The sequence below is a fragment of the Ooceraea biroi genome, chromosome 1, assembly GCF_003672135.1.
Source record: "Ooceraea biroi isolate clonal line C1 chromosome 1, Obir_v5.4, whole genome shotgun sequence".
Classification (NCBI taxonomy): domain Eukaryota; kingdom Metazoa; phylum Arthropoda; class Insecta; order Hymenoptera; family Formicidae; genus Ooceraea; species Ooceraea biroi.
The window spans coordinates 724,128-738,684 of record NC_039506.1 but is presented as its reverse complement, the minus strand read 5'-3'; the positions used below and the strand labels follow the sequence as shown (position 1 = coordinate 738,684).

The 14,557-nt window shown below is 40.1% G+C and overlaps 1 protein-coding gene across 8 annotated transcripts in view; it reads left to right on the top strand.

Annotated features, from left to right (window-relative positions):
• LOC113561370 (5-hydroxytryptamine receptor 2A-like) overlaps positions 1-14,557 on the top strand; it is a 106,020-nt gene that overhangs the window by 88,345 nt on the left and 3,118 nt on the right. For all 8 annotated transcript variants that reach the window (XM_026972156.1, XM_026972164.1, XM_026972160.1 and 5 more), the window contains 4 exons: positions 7,676-7,809; positions 11,590-11,733; positions 13,332-13,487; positions 13,956-14,116. In XM_026972156.1, the coding sequence (XP_026827957.1) occupies positions 7,676-7,809; positions 11,590-11,733; positions 13,332-13,487; positions 13,956-14,116 (595 nt within the window). The remainder of the gene's footprint in view (positions 1-7,675; positions 7,810-11,589; positions 11,734-13,331; positions 13,488-13,955; positions 14,117-14,557) is intronic.

Here is a 14,557-nt window from a genome sequence, read left to right as displayed (position 1 = left end):
TAACTTTGGTCAAACTACCAGCCGGGAACAAACGGGTGATTAATCTTTCTAAAATCGTTACGCAAGATGCTCCTCAAAATTGACGTAGTGTTTCTTGTGAAATATAATTACCAAGTTATAAGTCGTTTGAAGTAAATAAATAAACAGCTCTTTAAGTTCCAAGGTACAAGAAAAACGAACTTTGCTCGTTATCTAATTTGCTTTTTTTGCTAATTAAATAGCTAGTCTCCTCTTCCTCTTCCAAAATACATTGTACGTATTGGTGAAATACCTATATTACTCTCTTTTAATCGCTTTCGCTATTTTCTTGACTTTCTAGCATGCGTTATTAACGCTATCTCAATATACACATAAAGTAATGCAAACTGTGTTATTATTAGCGTCGTTTATCCACGAATGTCGCGAAGCCTTGATTTTCGGCAATGCCGATTTCGTTCGCGAACTATTAAGTCTCACAAAATAAATCCACAAACCACATCTCCGCGCAGTCCCTGCGGATCTGTATATCTCTCGTAGAGACATACAGATAAAAGTTGTCGGAAAACAGGTAAGTTTATCGCTCCATTGTAACGCTGTGGGTGGATATAAGGGGGTTGTGAAAGAGATCTACCGGCAGTGTTGTATACATCCGCACGTATACACACGCCTCCACTTGACAAGCTCGGAGCGCATTCCGATATTAGTATAGTTCACTGGCTAACTAACGGTTCGTTGAACATGACGTCAGCTACCGTTGGATACGCCTGCTCTCTCTTTCTCTCTCTCTCTCTCTCTTTTTCTCCTTCTTTCTCCCTCACAGTACGGGGTGAATTTTATGAACACTTGGAGAGGCACAAGACTGTGAATATTGTTGCGCAAATGTGAATTAAATAATCCTTTCGTCACACAATGGTCGCAAATCGAGTGAAACTTCCCAAATGCAGCGCGTTGCACCGGCCGGATTCGTTCGCCTCTCTTAAACGCGGACAACCGGAACTCATGATTTCGCGCGGAGTCCGCGTCCGCCATCGGAGCGTACGTCTGCCGAAGTAATTGGCTACAATCGAACGAACACACGAAATTATAGACGATAGATATTTATAGAGTTACCTAACGAGCATGAAAGACATTACTGAAATAAGTGTGGATAATTGCAACTTTTGATTTTCAGAATAATTTAAATTGCAAATTTGTCGACGAATTGTGAATTATGTTATTATTGTGCAATTTTATAAATTTTGCAAGCAAAACAAATCGATAGAAGTTATTCAGAAACCATGAATATAAAAATGTATTGATCTATTAATATTATTCCTAATACATAATTATGTATGTGAACGTTTCAATCAATGTTTCATAACTTTCATGTTCAGTACAAGTCATAAAATTAAGGAATTTTTTATGTGTATATACAGTATATCGTAGAAATCGATTGAGTTAAATTATCAACAAGATATTGCATTTTTATTAAATTATCAGTATTGTAAATATTGCAGGAAAAAATAAATCTTATCAAAGACAAGATGATCTAAAAGATCTCCTGATGCACCCTTAATACGTGTACACGATGTTGACGAGCGTTTTGTTTGTTCGTAAAAAAAAAAGGAAAAAATAGCAAACCGATAGGTTAGACGGCCGACGCGAACTGAATGCGTTACTACCTTGCCCTTCGGTCCTATAAAGGTTAAACGATGCGATACGAGCGCACAACGTACCCTGCATAAAGACGTAATCAGATATTCAATCTCCGATAGTTACCATCCTAAGACCCTAAGGTTACATTTTCAGCGAAAAAACAATATAGCCTCTCAGGCGAAATATTATAAAAAACCTGCTCCTATTAATTATGAACATGAGAATATTAATTAATCCCTTCCCTTTTATCGCTGTGGAATAAAAGCGGATCGTTACATTTAAATTTACAGTTACTAGCATGACGTTTCCAAAAAGCAGAAATATAGGGTAAGAGATACAATCATTGACACGGATATAGTTATTGACACATTAATTTTTTTAATTGAAATTTCTCGACACATGCATGGCTCTTGTGTGAAACGTTCATATGCTCGTACAAAGTACTCCTTCACCAATAAATTTACTGAATTGTCTTAGATTTCTGTCATTGCGTTTCGAAGCGGTAGCAAAAACAATCACTGACCCACTCTTGGCGATGCTCCGAATAGATCAGTGCATGTTTTTGCTGCCCGCTTCGAAACGCAATGACAGAAATCTAAGATAACTCAGTAAATCTGTTGGCGAAAAGGTACTTTGTACGAGCATATAAACTTTGCGTACGAGCGTCGTGCATGTGACGAGAAATTTAAGTTAAAAGAGTTAATGTGTCAATAACTGTATCCCTATCAATAACTGTACCTCTTACCCTAATATGTTATTTATTTACGCGGCCTTGCACTCTCGGCCTTGCTACGTTATAACGAAATAAATGATTTATCGGGCGCACGACACAGTCGCGATTGATAAAGCAAACATTATAACATTTCTCGACCAGTCTAGTTTTGGTGTGTTAATCAATAAACGGTCATATAATTCAATCCAAATCTGTCCTAGTGCCGCAACAAAAGCAAGTTATACGGCCGTTTATTGGATAACGAACCATAACCACAGTTTGCAACACATTTTACAGATTCGCTTGCATCAATTCTATGTATGCGGAAAAATTTATTTATCTTGATATTGATTGCAACAATAAATAATGCATTATTTCTGCTTCGACATCATAAACTAAAATAACTAACTAGGTACTGAACTCTGCATTTGCATTTAATAAAAGGCATATATAATGCTACGAGAATAAATTTGTAATATTCAATATATGTATCAATAATAATATTCAATATAGAATTAAATATAATTTGAACTGTAAATGAATTAAAAAATCTTTTTGATGTGATGTGAAATTTATTAACAGATTATTTACACTGCAAAAAGCTAAAGATCATAAATAACCTCTTATTTCAAGATCTAGTACGTAATCGACCTCAATTTGTCGGATTAGTGAGAGATTCTCATTATATTCACAACAAGAGAACCTGCTGTGCAATTTCTTGTTTTCTCGACACTGTTTTGCATGAGACTGACGAATTTTTCGTATCATTCGTTTTTTTGCACACAATTTAAATGAAAAAGATTTTAGCTGAGAAATCTCTATTTCGACTAGTAAAACACTATTTGGCCCACGGATAAAACGATTAATGCTTTCAACGTTTAATACTCCTTTTCATCCAGCAAATTTTCTCGTTCGGAAAAGCTGCGTCGATCTAAACCGTGTCTCTCATTGCATTTGGAAGCTTTGTCATATTTTTACAACTGTCCGAAATAATACATAGGAACCATCACGCGGATAAAAATAATTGTCATCCCCGCGAAACTAATCTGCGATAACACAATGTATTTACGCTTTTTTAATGCATTTGAAAAATAAAACCGGTTCATGCTGATATCAGCATTTAACACGTCAACGCTTTCGAAAATACGATTAAGATAAACTTGGATGATGACAAAACATTTTAACGTGGTCACTTTTTGATAACTTTAAATTAACTCAATAATAACCAAATTTTTGATTGACACGTAATAAATTCGAACTTTTAAAATTGCTTTAAAAACGTTAATTATAAAATACTAAAGCAAGACAAACAGACGTGGCATTTCTATTTCAGCGTATAATTCATAGATTATTAAATGTTTGAGCATCGATAATGAATATGATAACGCAATAGATACAATAATGGTTTTATCATCACCCGATACACGACACACGCGATACGTGTACAGAGGCGTTACAAAATCCGCCTTCGTCGAGACGCCCTTGACAAAAAGCTCGCTGAAGAACCGTGGCGTCAAGCCGGAGCTTAGCGCAACGCCGGAACAGATTAAAAACTGCAGACTGTAAGTTATTTCTTGACAAACAACTCAGCGCGCGTGTCTACTCTCGACCCTTCGCAGCTTATCCGTATAAAGCTTCGGATACGCGCGCTTCTTTTTTCTCGCGCTGCAAATACACTTCTTAATGGAGTGCAAGAGCGGGAGCGTGAGCGCAAGCGTGTGCGTTTAGATCCTGGTGTGCTGGAACATCTCTCGCTCTTCCTTCGCAGGAGTTAATTACGCCAAAGTAAAATTTCCCGCGTTTCTTCCGCCTTTTACTCACCGTAGCCGTGGTGGTTGTACTCTTCACGGAGACATCTCGTCTGCAGTGGAGACGCGACGCGTTTAATACGTGCGTTTCTCCGTCCTCGATGCTGCTTTTAAAAGCCGTGTATAACCGCCATTGTTGGCTGTGCATCCCGAGACACGTAACGCGAAACTAATGGACACGAAAAGGAAGAAATTTGTCCATTTGTGGAGTCACGTGTCCGGTATTGTCGAACAGTTTGTGTTTACCGCAGCAGGCGAGTAAAATGAGAAAAATACGAAATACGTGGCTCCGAATGTTCCGAATTCTCCTATTAAATTTACTCTTTAATTTGAGCAGTCTGCTGTGCCCTCTTTCTGGCAGTAATAGACAAGAGTTGAATTCAATTACACAATTCAATATTGAATTCGATTGTTATTTGCTATATGCTATATGTATAACCAGCGCTATTTTTTCTTTGTTCTTTTAGCAATCACACTATTTTTTAATCATTCGGCAATTTATATATAATAATAATAATCAGTTCTTTTATTTTATTTTTCCAAGGCCCTATCAAAGATTTTATAATTCATGTTTACTGTTAATGCAAAATGTCATTATTATTTCAGACACAGTACGATCTTACATTATTTCGTGTTACAAATATACGCATCGCGAAAAATCATAGAAAACAGTGATTATCCAGACAAGATGAGGTTCTGCGGTACGCGGAACGACGTACATCAGTACGTAATATCCTCGCGAGCATAGTGCACGGTGGCTCAAGCTTCTACTTACTTTCCTTAAACACGCTTACACCAGCGGCAGTCGAGCACGCTTATGCATGAACGTAACATTGAGTTAATAATACATGAGTTTCTCTCTTACAAGGGAACCGCGCGAACCTGAAAATACTGATTACCGTCGGGCTTGGCGGTCCTACCAAAGTTTGATTAAAACTACCATCGCGCCGAGAAAGACTATATCTACGCGGATTTCTTTGAGCCGAGAGTTGAGGATTACTCTGTTGTAAATGTTGAATCTTTTCGCCTTAACAGAGAATTTATATATTAACTAATTATTATCACGCAGCTCTTTTTTTAAAAGTACATATTTTACTGATAATCCAGTCAATTCTACTGTACTAATTTTTATTAATTTTTTTATTATTTTATTATTTATTTTTATTTATTTTTTTGTTATTTTATATGTAATGCGTATATATTTCTATTCGTCTTGGAATATCTTAGAACATTTCAGAACATAAATCTCATTTTTATGTGTTCAAATGCAACTGCATACTGCAATAGTCGAGTACTAAACGGTATCCGAAAAATACTCGCAGCGCGCGTATAAAAATACGAATTCCTTTATAAAACACTATCTTGTCGTCAGTGTAAAAACGCTCGCTTTAGCAAGACTCGGTATTTATTCGCCTCACCCGTTCTCACCTCGAGAGAGAAATTTTTCAAGGAGCTGTTCGAGGATCCCAGGACGTTGTACGTTTCTTGTCTGCAACCTTCTCCATCGACTGACCCTCGCATACCGTACGTACGGGCGAAGCACTCAGTCTCCCTAACAGCGTCGTATTGTTCCGGAGGCGCGAAAACTCGATACGAGGAGCACCGGCGAGACGACACGGCAAACTTAGACAAATTTCGCAAATGCGCGCGCGAGCGACCGACCCATCGCGCCGCACACCCGAAATGCGTCTAGGAACGTACGACTGATTTCATCTCTCTCCGAGTTTGCCGAACTTGATTGCCGCTATTCAAACCCGCAGCCGGAATTGATGGAGCCCCGGCCCGAATTTGCCCCTTGCAGTGCCAATTACAGGGCCATTATTAAAGAGTGGAGAGCGCGACAGAGAGAGAGAGAGAGAGAGAGAGAGAGAGAGAAGCGCTCGCGATCGCAATTTGCTTAAACGACTCCGCAATGTTATACAGCTCAGCGCGCGGAACTCTTGCAACAATAACAGACCGTTATTATCCATTCTGTTGTGCGTAGTTTTGAGAACTATCTGAGAATTACCAATCATGTCGAAATTCCTCCTCGCAGTTTCACCGAGAAGACAATTCGAAACAATTTGTTTATTCACGTCAGCTATGAGTCCGACATCGAGAAAGAACGTTTTCTTAGATTGGGACTGCATTCGACAAATCCAACGCCACGCAGTAAAAGACTTCAGAGAAAAAACATTCAGGAATGATTACTCACTCGTGAAACAGACGAGCAGCAGCCAGCTCTCTCTCTCTCGATCATTGCAGTGATTCCCTCCTGATGCTCCACATTGTTCCTCACATGCACTTCCTGTTCTTCCAATACACTGACTCGATCACACAATCGCGAATACAACGCGAAACGCGGCGAAACAGAACGACACTACGTTATTCAACGGATGTTGATCTGACGGAAGTGATTATCGTATTTCGAATAATAGTAATTGTCACTAGATATATATATCTAGTGACTTTAGATACGCGCGCATAGACGCGCCCTCTCGCGGTCGGCGCAAAATTCCGAAAGTGGCGCGCCATCATGGCGGATCACGCGTGCGAATTATTTCACGCGGCAATGTCGCGGCTTGTTTTTCGATCTCGATTAATCCATCGCGACGATCCCCGATGCTTCTCGATACTCCTCGGCGTTTCGGATCGCAACTAACACTCGCGATTGTACGATTCGGGCGAGCAGCTATCGCGAAATACGTGAGATGCGCGTATCAGACGTTGCGTACGGACGGATGCCATGCACGGAACGCGATACGACGGGCGCCGATCGTGAATACGAAAATACGCGATTAATTGGCGCCGCACGGATCGATCAATACGCCGAAACGATCGTACATCGTTCAATTCAACACTCCCGACATTCGTCAGCACGCGGCACTCGTTCGTGACAGATAAAAAAGACACAGAAACGCGGAGCGATCACGGATCCTGCCGAGGCTTCGACGACTTGCTACGCGAGTACGCGACTACCGGCGAGTTCGAAATCAGTCACGTGACTCGGTTGCGCGGCTAACTTCGCATGTCAAGCGACGCGGCAATATTCCTCGGCGCAGCGCTTCACGCGTGATCAAAATAATTAACGCGCGGATGTTAATATCATCAAAAGGTGCGCTTGGGTAAAAATAAATTGCTTGAATTCCTCATCTCGATATTTATCTTCTCGTAAATCGCGGAGCGTAAAGTATTATATTGCTGAAATCGATGATGAATGTTTCATATACGAATAGGTTACAGAGTCATTTGTATTAATCAATTTGATTCATTAGTTTCGCCGGAAAATTCAATAAAAACAAAGCCTCCTTATATTCGACCAAACTGGCAGTTTTATTTGTTAACAAGTACATAGATTTCGACTTAAATTCAGATCCCTATTAAGTGTAAAATTTCAGTCATTTTCTAAAAATTACAAAGAATACAATGAGGAAAAGTAAATAAAAAACATATAAACTATAAAATAATACCATTACTTATTGGCCGAAAATGACTGAATTATATCATTTATATCATTTATATTAACATCTGACATCTCACATGTACGGTGCTCTTGTTACAGGGAACCTGTTTGTGATGGCGGCTATCATACTGGAGCGAAATCTGCAGTCCGTGGCGAATTACTTGATCCTCAGTCTGGCCGTCGCGGATCTTATGGTCGCGTGTCTCGTTATGCCTCTCGGAGCCGTTTATGAAGTACGTAATTTACCCCATCACTCTGTGTATTAAAGAGCACTGCGAATTATTACCGTACAGTCTGCTCGCACGACTTAGGAGACTGTACCGGTGTGCGATGACGAGAGGACCGTGCACGATCGTAAAGTTTTTGGCGGCGAAACTATGCGAGGATGTATGAATCCGTGCGCGCGATATTTTGCACGAGAAGAGCAGACGTCTCTCATTTTCGCACCGTTCTCGACGTTAACTGCTATTATTCCACATAGAGATATTCATCTGGAAAATGCCGAGATATCACGGATTTGCGCGCAGCTCACGCGCATAAAATTGCAATAAAAGTTTAATCAAACATTCATGCGAATCGATTTTGGGAATGTGCGATCCAGCAACGTTACATTCTGGTTGTAACGACTGACGTAAGATATTTTCAGTAAAACGTGGTGCGGTTGCGGATCGAAAAACGCGTGTATGCAAGCCAACGCGTCTCGTCACGACGATGAATTCGCGAGATGAAAATTTTGCTAGATTTTCCGGCGGGTCTTTGAGCCGTCTTTTCCTCGCACGTAGAGGATCATTCTCTCCTCGCGCGTTGAATCCTCTCATTGTTAAACTTTGGTCTATGGCCCGTTGCAGCCATTCACGTATTTATAACATCCGTGAGGAACCGTGCGCATTCACGATTGCGTTTCTACGATGGTTTTGCGTCGCGCCAGAAAAGGAAACGCGAAACGGCACCGGTAGGTTCCGCAGAGGCCTGCCATTTAAACGCTGTGCCATTTCACCTTAGGAAGTTTGTTAATTATGTACGTTACATCAATAAGACAACAACGATAAGAAGCTCCGACCGAGCGCGACGCATCAACTACAACAATTTATTATTCAGACTTCAGTAATCCTTCCAGCGTAGAGTTTCAACAGCATAAACAGTCGCAGGAAATATAGATCAGGAGAAAAATGTCACAATGATTTATTAATGCCCGGATGAATCGTGATGAAATTTATAATCAACTGTGTGTAGTAAATACGAGATAATTCACGGAGTAAAGTCTGCTTTATCGCGTATGACGGACTACATAAGTAATACATTAATCGCGGAATTAAGAAAATGTGCGCAGGACTTGGACGTATATTTTGTCGTCGGTTTTAGAATTTCCTCGCGAATCTTACATGTAATCTTAAAAATCCACCAGTGCCACGATCCTCGTCATCCCATGCCACTCTCTAAAAGTTAGACTACGTAGTTTTGCGCACCAAGATATTCTCTTTCTGTGTACCCAGCGCAAACCCGAGCGATGGAGTACGTTGTTAGACATATACATATTCAACAATTAAGACGCAGGTACACAGAGATAACAAGCGATATAGCATATGTACATACGAATGATTAGCTTTCGATTCTCCTCCAGCGAGGTTTGCTATGCCGTGCCACGCCGTGCATTTATACTTAATAAACGCTAGTAAGTAAGCGGAAACGGCAATGTACCAACGAAATAGCAGGGGCGTTTATTGTCGAGGTGTTTCGCGTGGCTTTTTGACGCGTTACTCAATTAATAAAGATCTCATCGGGAATTACCGGGTGAGATAATAACGCTCGAGCGTGATCACCTCATACTTCCAAGCGCGATTTATTTTTAAGCGCATTTCGCTCGTGTCGCAAATGCAAGTGAAATTAATAAACGTCAAAATTGGATCGCGGAAATTCGCATCAATGGCGCGAATTTGATCGCGATCGACGCAAATAAACCTGCCAATGCTCGCGCTTTCTCTTCGGATGTTCATTTAACTTGATTAAGCGCATTAGCAGCTGTCACTGGCCCTTCTTCGACGCGAAATCTGCTCGCCGACGTAATCCTTATTTAGATCCTTCGTTTTCTTAGCGCGTATGGCCTCTCGCATTTCGCCACCCTCCTTTGCTTTCTACGCTTTCTTACACGTATCCCATCTCAGCACTTTTTCTCCACCCCTTTTCTCATCCCACTTTTTTCTTCATGTTACATTTCCGCGCTCTTTTCGCTATATTTTCCAACCCGCACCTGCGATTCTTCATCATTCTCGCTTTTCACAGGCGTCTTCGGAACTGCAGGGAAAATCTCTTTCTCTCACTCTCTCTCTCCTTCCCTGCTCTCATCTCGTCCTTTTAAGTCTGCCGTTGTTGGCATGTCGATATCTCTCGCGCGTTATCGCTTAATGGCGCAATTCTATTTTCGATCTTCGTATAGAACCTACGATAGACGCATTAGCGATTTTTACTGCCGTGCACTGAATCCGTCGGGACGCGCGCGTCCATCCTCTTAACGCGGACACATGGAAATTTATACGTCTGCCGTGTGATTTGAACATTTGATGGATGTCCGCTCTGCAACTGCTGTTTTCGCCGGACGTTTACCGATAGACACCAGAAACGTGCACGCGAACGGCTTCATTAACTGCGCCTGCACACGCGACGCTTCATTAGTCCCTTTGAGACCCTAGAAGCCTTGATATGAAAAGAATCGTTAAGAAGCGCTGGAAATTTGCGTTGCCGTTATTATTAATAAATTAATTAATGCAGAAATGATTTTTCTATCTTATAAAATGATGAAAAGTACGAATAATAAAATAACATAAATTACTATGTTTTATATACATTCTGTACTTTTTATATCGCTTTTTTATCATACTGTATACCTTGATTTAAATGTTGTAATTTAAATATTGATTTAATCTGAATTTTATCAAGATAAACATACACGACAGAAATTCATGAATTTAATATAAATATGAATGTTATAAATTCTGCGTGTAATTAATAATCTCACGTCCAATCAGGTTTGCCATTATCGCTTACTGCGCGAATTTCGAGCGATCCCCAACGTTAAAACTGTCCCTCCATCGATCACTGTACGATTGATAGTATTTTTGAGAGGTGTTTATATTTCCGATAAGATGGATACGACTCATCGACTTCCGGAATGTTCTGATCTCAAAGTATAAAGGAACGGATGTCTACGGATGGAGGGAGCATGGCGCTGAAAGGAGGACGAGGGACGATTGGCTTTCGAAGATAGATTCCAATACCATGAATGGACTTTTAAGCAGGCATGCATCAGTTCCTCCTCCGCTCACTCGCCGGCTCCTATGTAACATCACTCTTACAGACTCCCTTCCCATGCTTTCTGTCGTCCCTTCATTGGCCATGGCTCGGCTCGGATGTTTTCCCTCTCGACCCTCAATCCGTATTTTCTCTTGCTCCCTACTGTGCGAGAAACTGTCGCACCAAACTATGTGCAATCCTTAACATACTAATCAACCGAGTAACCCTTGTCAGTACGGGTAAAAATAAACTCTATTTACCCGACAATGTGTTAGGTTGCATGTCGCGTTATGTGTTGCATTATGTAAAATGACTGAGTTTTGTATATTCTTAGAGATTCCGCGTGGAAAGAGTAAAATATCTATTATAAAACTGTATAAAAGCGCGATACACATACCACGAGAAAATAATTAAACAATTATTCATCACAAATTTAAATTATTAATCAGATATATTGCTAGTTGATAATTATGTACTAATTACTAACTGAACGTATCTTTAATTTTGTGAAAATAAATTTACGCAATTGATCATAACTGTAATCGCGGAAGATTAAAAAGAATCAATAATCATTTAAATAAAGACAACCATTTTAAATAGCGTATTCGTCTTGCGCCGAAAATTCCAGTCCAGGAATTGCGATTACTGCGCATACATTTCTCGCTTGCGCTTGCACGCCGCGCGCTAAGCTCATGTTCTATGATAGATAATTCTGTTTATTGCAGATAAACTCTGGATGGTCACTCGGGCCGGCGCTCTGCGACATATGGACCAGCTTCGACGTTCTATGTTGCACAGCTTCGATATTGCATCTGGTGGCTATCGCGGTCGACAGATATTGGGCAGTCACCGATATCAATTATATACAGGTTAATTAACGCTGCTGCGGTTATCGAGAGAAAGTTGGAGATTGTCTGGAATACGATGCGAATGATGCAGTCTTCGTCATTCACTGCCGCTGACATCGCGTCCGCCACGCCGATGAAATGGAAAAAGAGTCGCGTGGGAGTTGACGCGAGCGAGCGGGATCGCACGGAACTGTATGTCGCATCGTAGATCTCTTTGAATAGCCACGAGACCACCGTGACGCAGGGAAAATACTATTTTATCAATTCGGAAATGGCGCAGGGTATACATGTGGTAGATACATGAAAGAAACTTGATGCGAGTAGAAACTAGAGGCGCGAAACAGTTCGTGCGTAGCAGTTTTACGCAATGTACCTACAAAATGCTGTTGTGTTTGCTATATATAATTGCATTTCATCCTTTTTTATTTTACGTACATTTTATATTTGTGTAATTTCACTTTCTTGTCTCTCCCAGCACGCATACAATTCAAAGCTCAACTGATCTTTGCTAGTGTTGAAGTTTATTCGAAAATTTACTTATGTAATATATTATAATTAATAATACATATTAATTTACTCTATTCGAATTAATATTTAATAAAACTAAATAAAGCTCCATAGAATTGCTCATAAATTTTCATCAATAATTGCGCAAAAACAAATTCCACGTTCTCGTGCACGCGCGCTGTTATAACGAGAATTACAGAGAACACCGTTCATAAAGTATATGAAAAAGGGTAACCATGTATAGGATAAAGGGTAACATATATGTGTGTGAGTAAAGTGAACGGCCAGAACTTTCAGTTCATAAATATAATCTAGCCAGGATGAGACTAGTAAACAATACTCTCAACACGTTCTCTTTCCCTCTCTCTCCCCCCCCCCCTTTCTCTGTTCTCCGGACAGGTCGGAGTTAGTTCGAAATTAGCTGAAAGCTTCGATAAACTGCGCAATGGCTAGCGAGTCCGATCGAACTTAACGGCTAACTTGTATTACCTAACTGATAGAAAGAGGCATATCGGTTTCTTAGGTGGCGGATCGATTACGTTATAAGTAATGGGCGGGCAAGAAATTAGCTTGAGTCATGTGTCCGCCAGGGCAGATACGCAGATAGAGCAGGCGCCACAATTTTCTCGGATGAGTGGGCTAATATGCTCTTTGACTCGAAAGAAGAAAGGGAAAGAAAAAGTAGGTTTACGAGCGGATCTAATTAAAAGTTTAATTTTCTGATACAAGACAGTGTTCTTAGTAATGTACGGAGGTCTCGTGGAAAATATAAAATTTATCGGAACAGTAAAGTTCCTTGGAGTTGTCTGACGACAAACGCCGGTTTCTCTCGTGCGATCTCTTTTAATTTCTGAGCTCGAAATGAGGCCGCAACGATGAGAATCTCTAATGACATAATGTCTGTACATAATCATAATGTCTCACACGTATACGCAAACAAATACACGCGCACAAAGAGCAATGGATAAATCGTGAGCGATTCTAATAATAATTAAACGCAGAAAAACGCATAAAACGTAGAAAAAGATTTGAGCTTTAGCTCAACTTAAACGATAGTTTATTTTTAAGCGATAAGATGGTACATTTGTTAAAAACGTCTCTTTTGTCTTAAGGTGAGGAATTCGAAAAGAATCAGCATGCTGATCGCCGCTGTATGGGTAGTATCTTTAGGAATCTCAATAGCGCCTCATCTTGGATGGAAGGATCCTGATTATTTGGACCGCATAGCCGAAGGGACATGTCTCGTGTCGCAGGATACCGCATATCAGGTGAGCTCTTCTCGAGAATTGCGAGCAGATCCGAAATGTTTAGGAAAACGCGACTGGAAATTACTCTCGCGAACTCGAAAATAGATTGCACGAGAAAGCGTCAACGAACTTCAACGAACGTTTACATCTGATGCCCTAAATTACTTAGCCATTTTATAATTACATTTTCATAAATAAATTATATTCATAAGTAAATTTTCATCTTTTAAAGAAGATAATAATTATTTAGAGATGATAATAACTAATTTTCATCTTTAGAGATTTTAACGGAAATGTGTAAAAATGTTATATTATAAGGATACATTTTTAATTTCTTTTTATATTTTCTATAAAATAAATTTTATTTTGTAATAAAATATTTCGTAACTTTATGAAAAAACTATACTTTTCTGTCGCGCAAAATATATAATATTTGTAATATATTTCACACATATAATTCTAAAGAAGAGAATATAAATTACCTTGCAGATTTTTGCAACATGCGCAACGTTTTACCTTCCACTCTTAGTCATCTTATTCTTGTATTGGAGGATATTCCAAGCAGCGCGAAAGAGGATCAGGAGACGGCCCGGCACCATTCTTCAGCCACCGCGTGAACGAAGGGGCATCCTCAGGCTCGTCACGAGAAGGTAGCCCTTTTTGTTCTGTTTTTCATTCTTTATCATGAGATCAGGTCGCTTCTTCAGGTTTCGAACAATAATCGAACGTGTCACCTCTCATAGTTGCAATAAGCTTGCAGGACCGAAAAGTGACAGCGTGCGCTCAGTCACGCAGAGTAAATCTCGCAGGCGAGCTACTGAGAAATGGCGTAAATCCTTCACGAGATTTAGTCTACTTCCCTATATCCTGCCGCAAGAACGCCAGAATTTTTTTCGTAGAGCCCGTAATTTCACCTGTAAATAAATATTCTTAGCGCGCAGTATTTTATCTCAAGTGGCTTAGGATGTTATAAGAGTTTTTATCACGACGTATGGGTAGTGCAGGACATTGCTACGAGACAAAGGTATGAGCTTACCTGTTGATCTCTCTGTCATAAGCAGAATTTTATCGCTATTCAGTGGTTGCATATC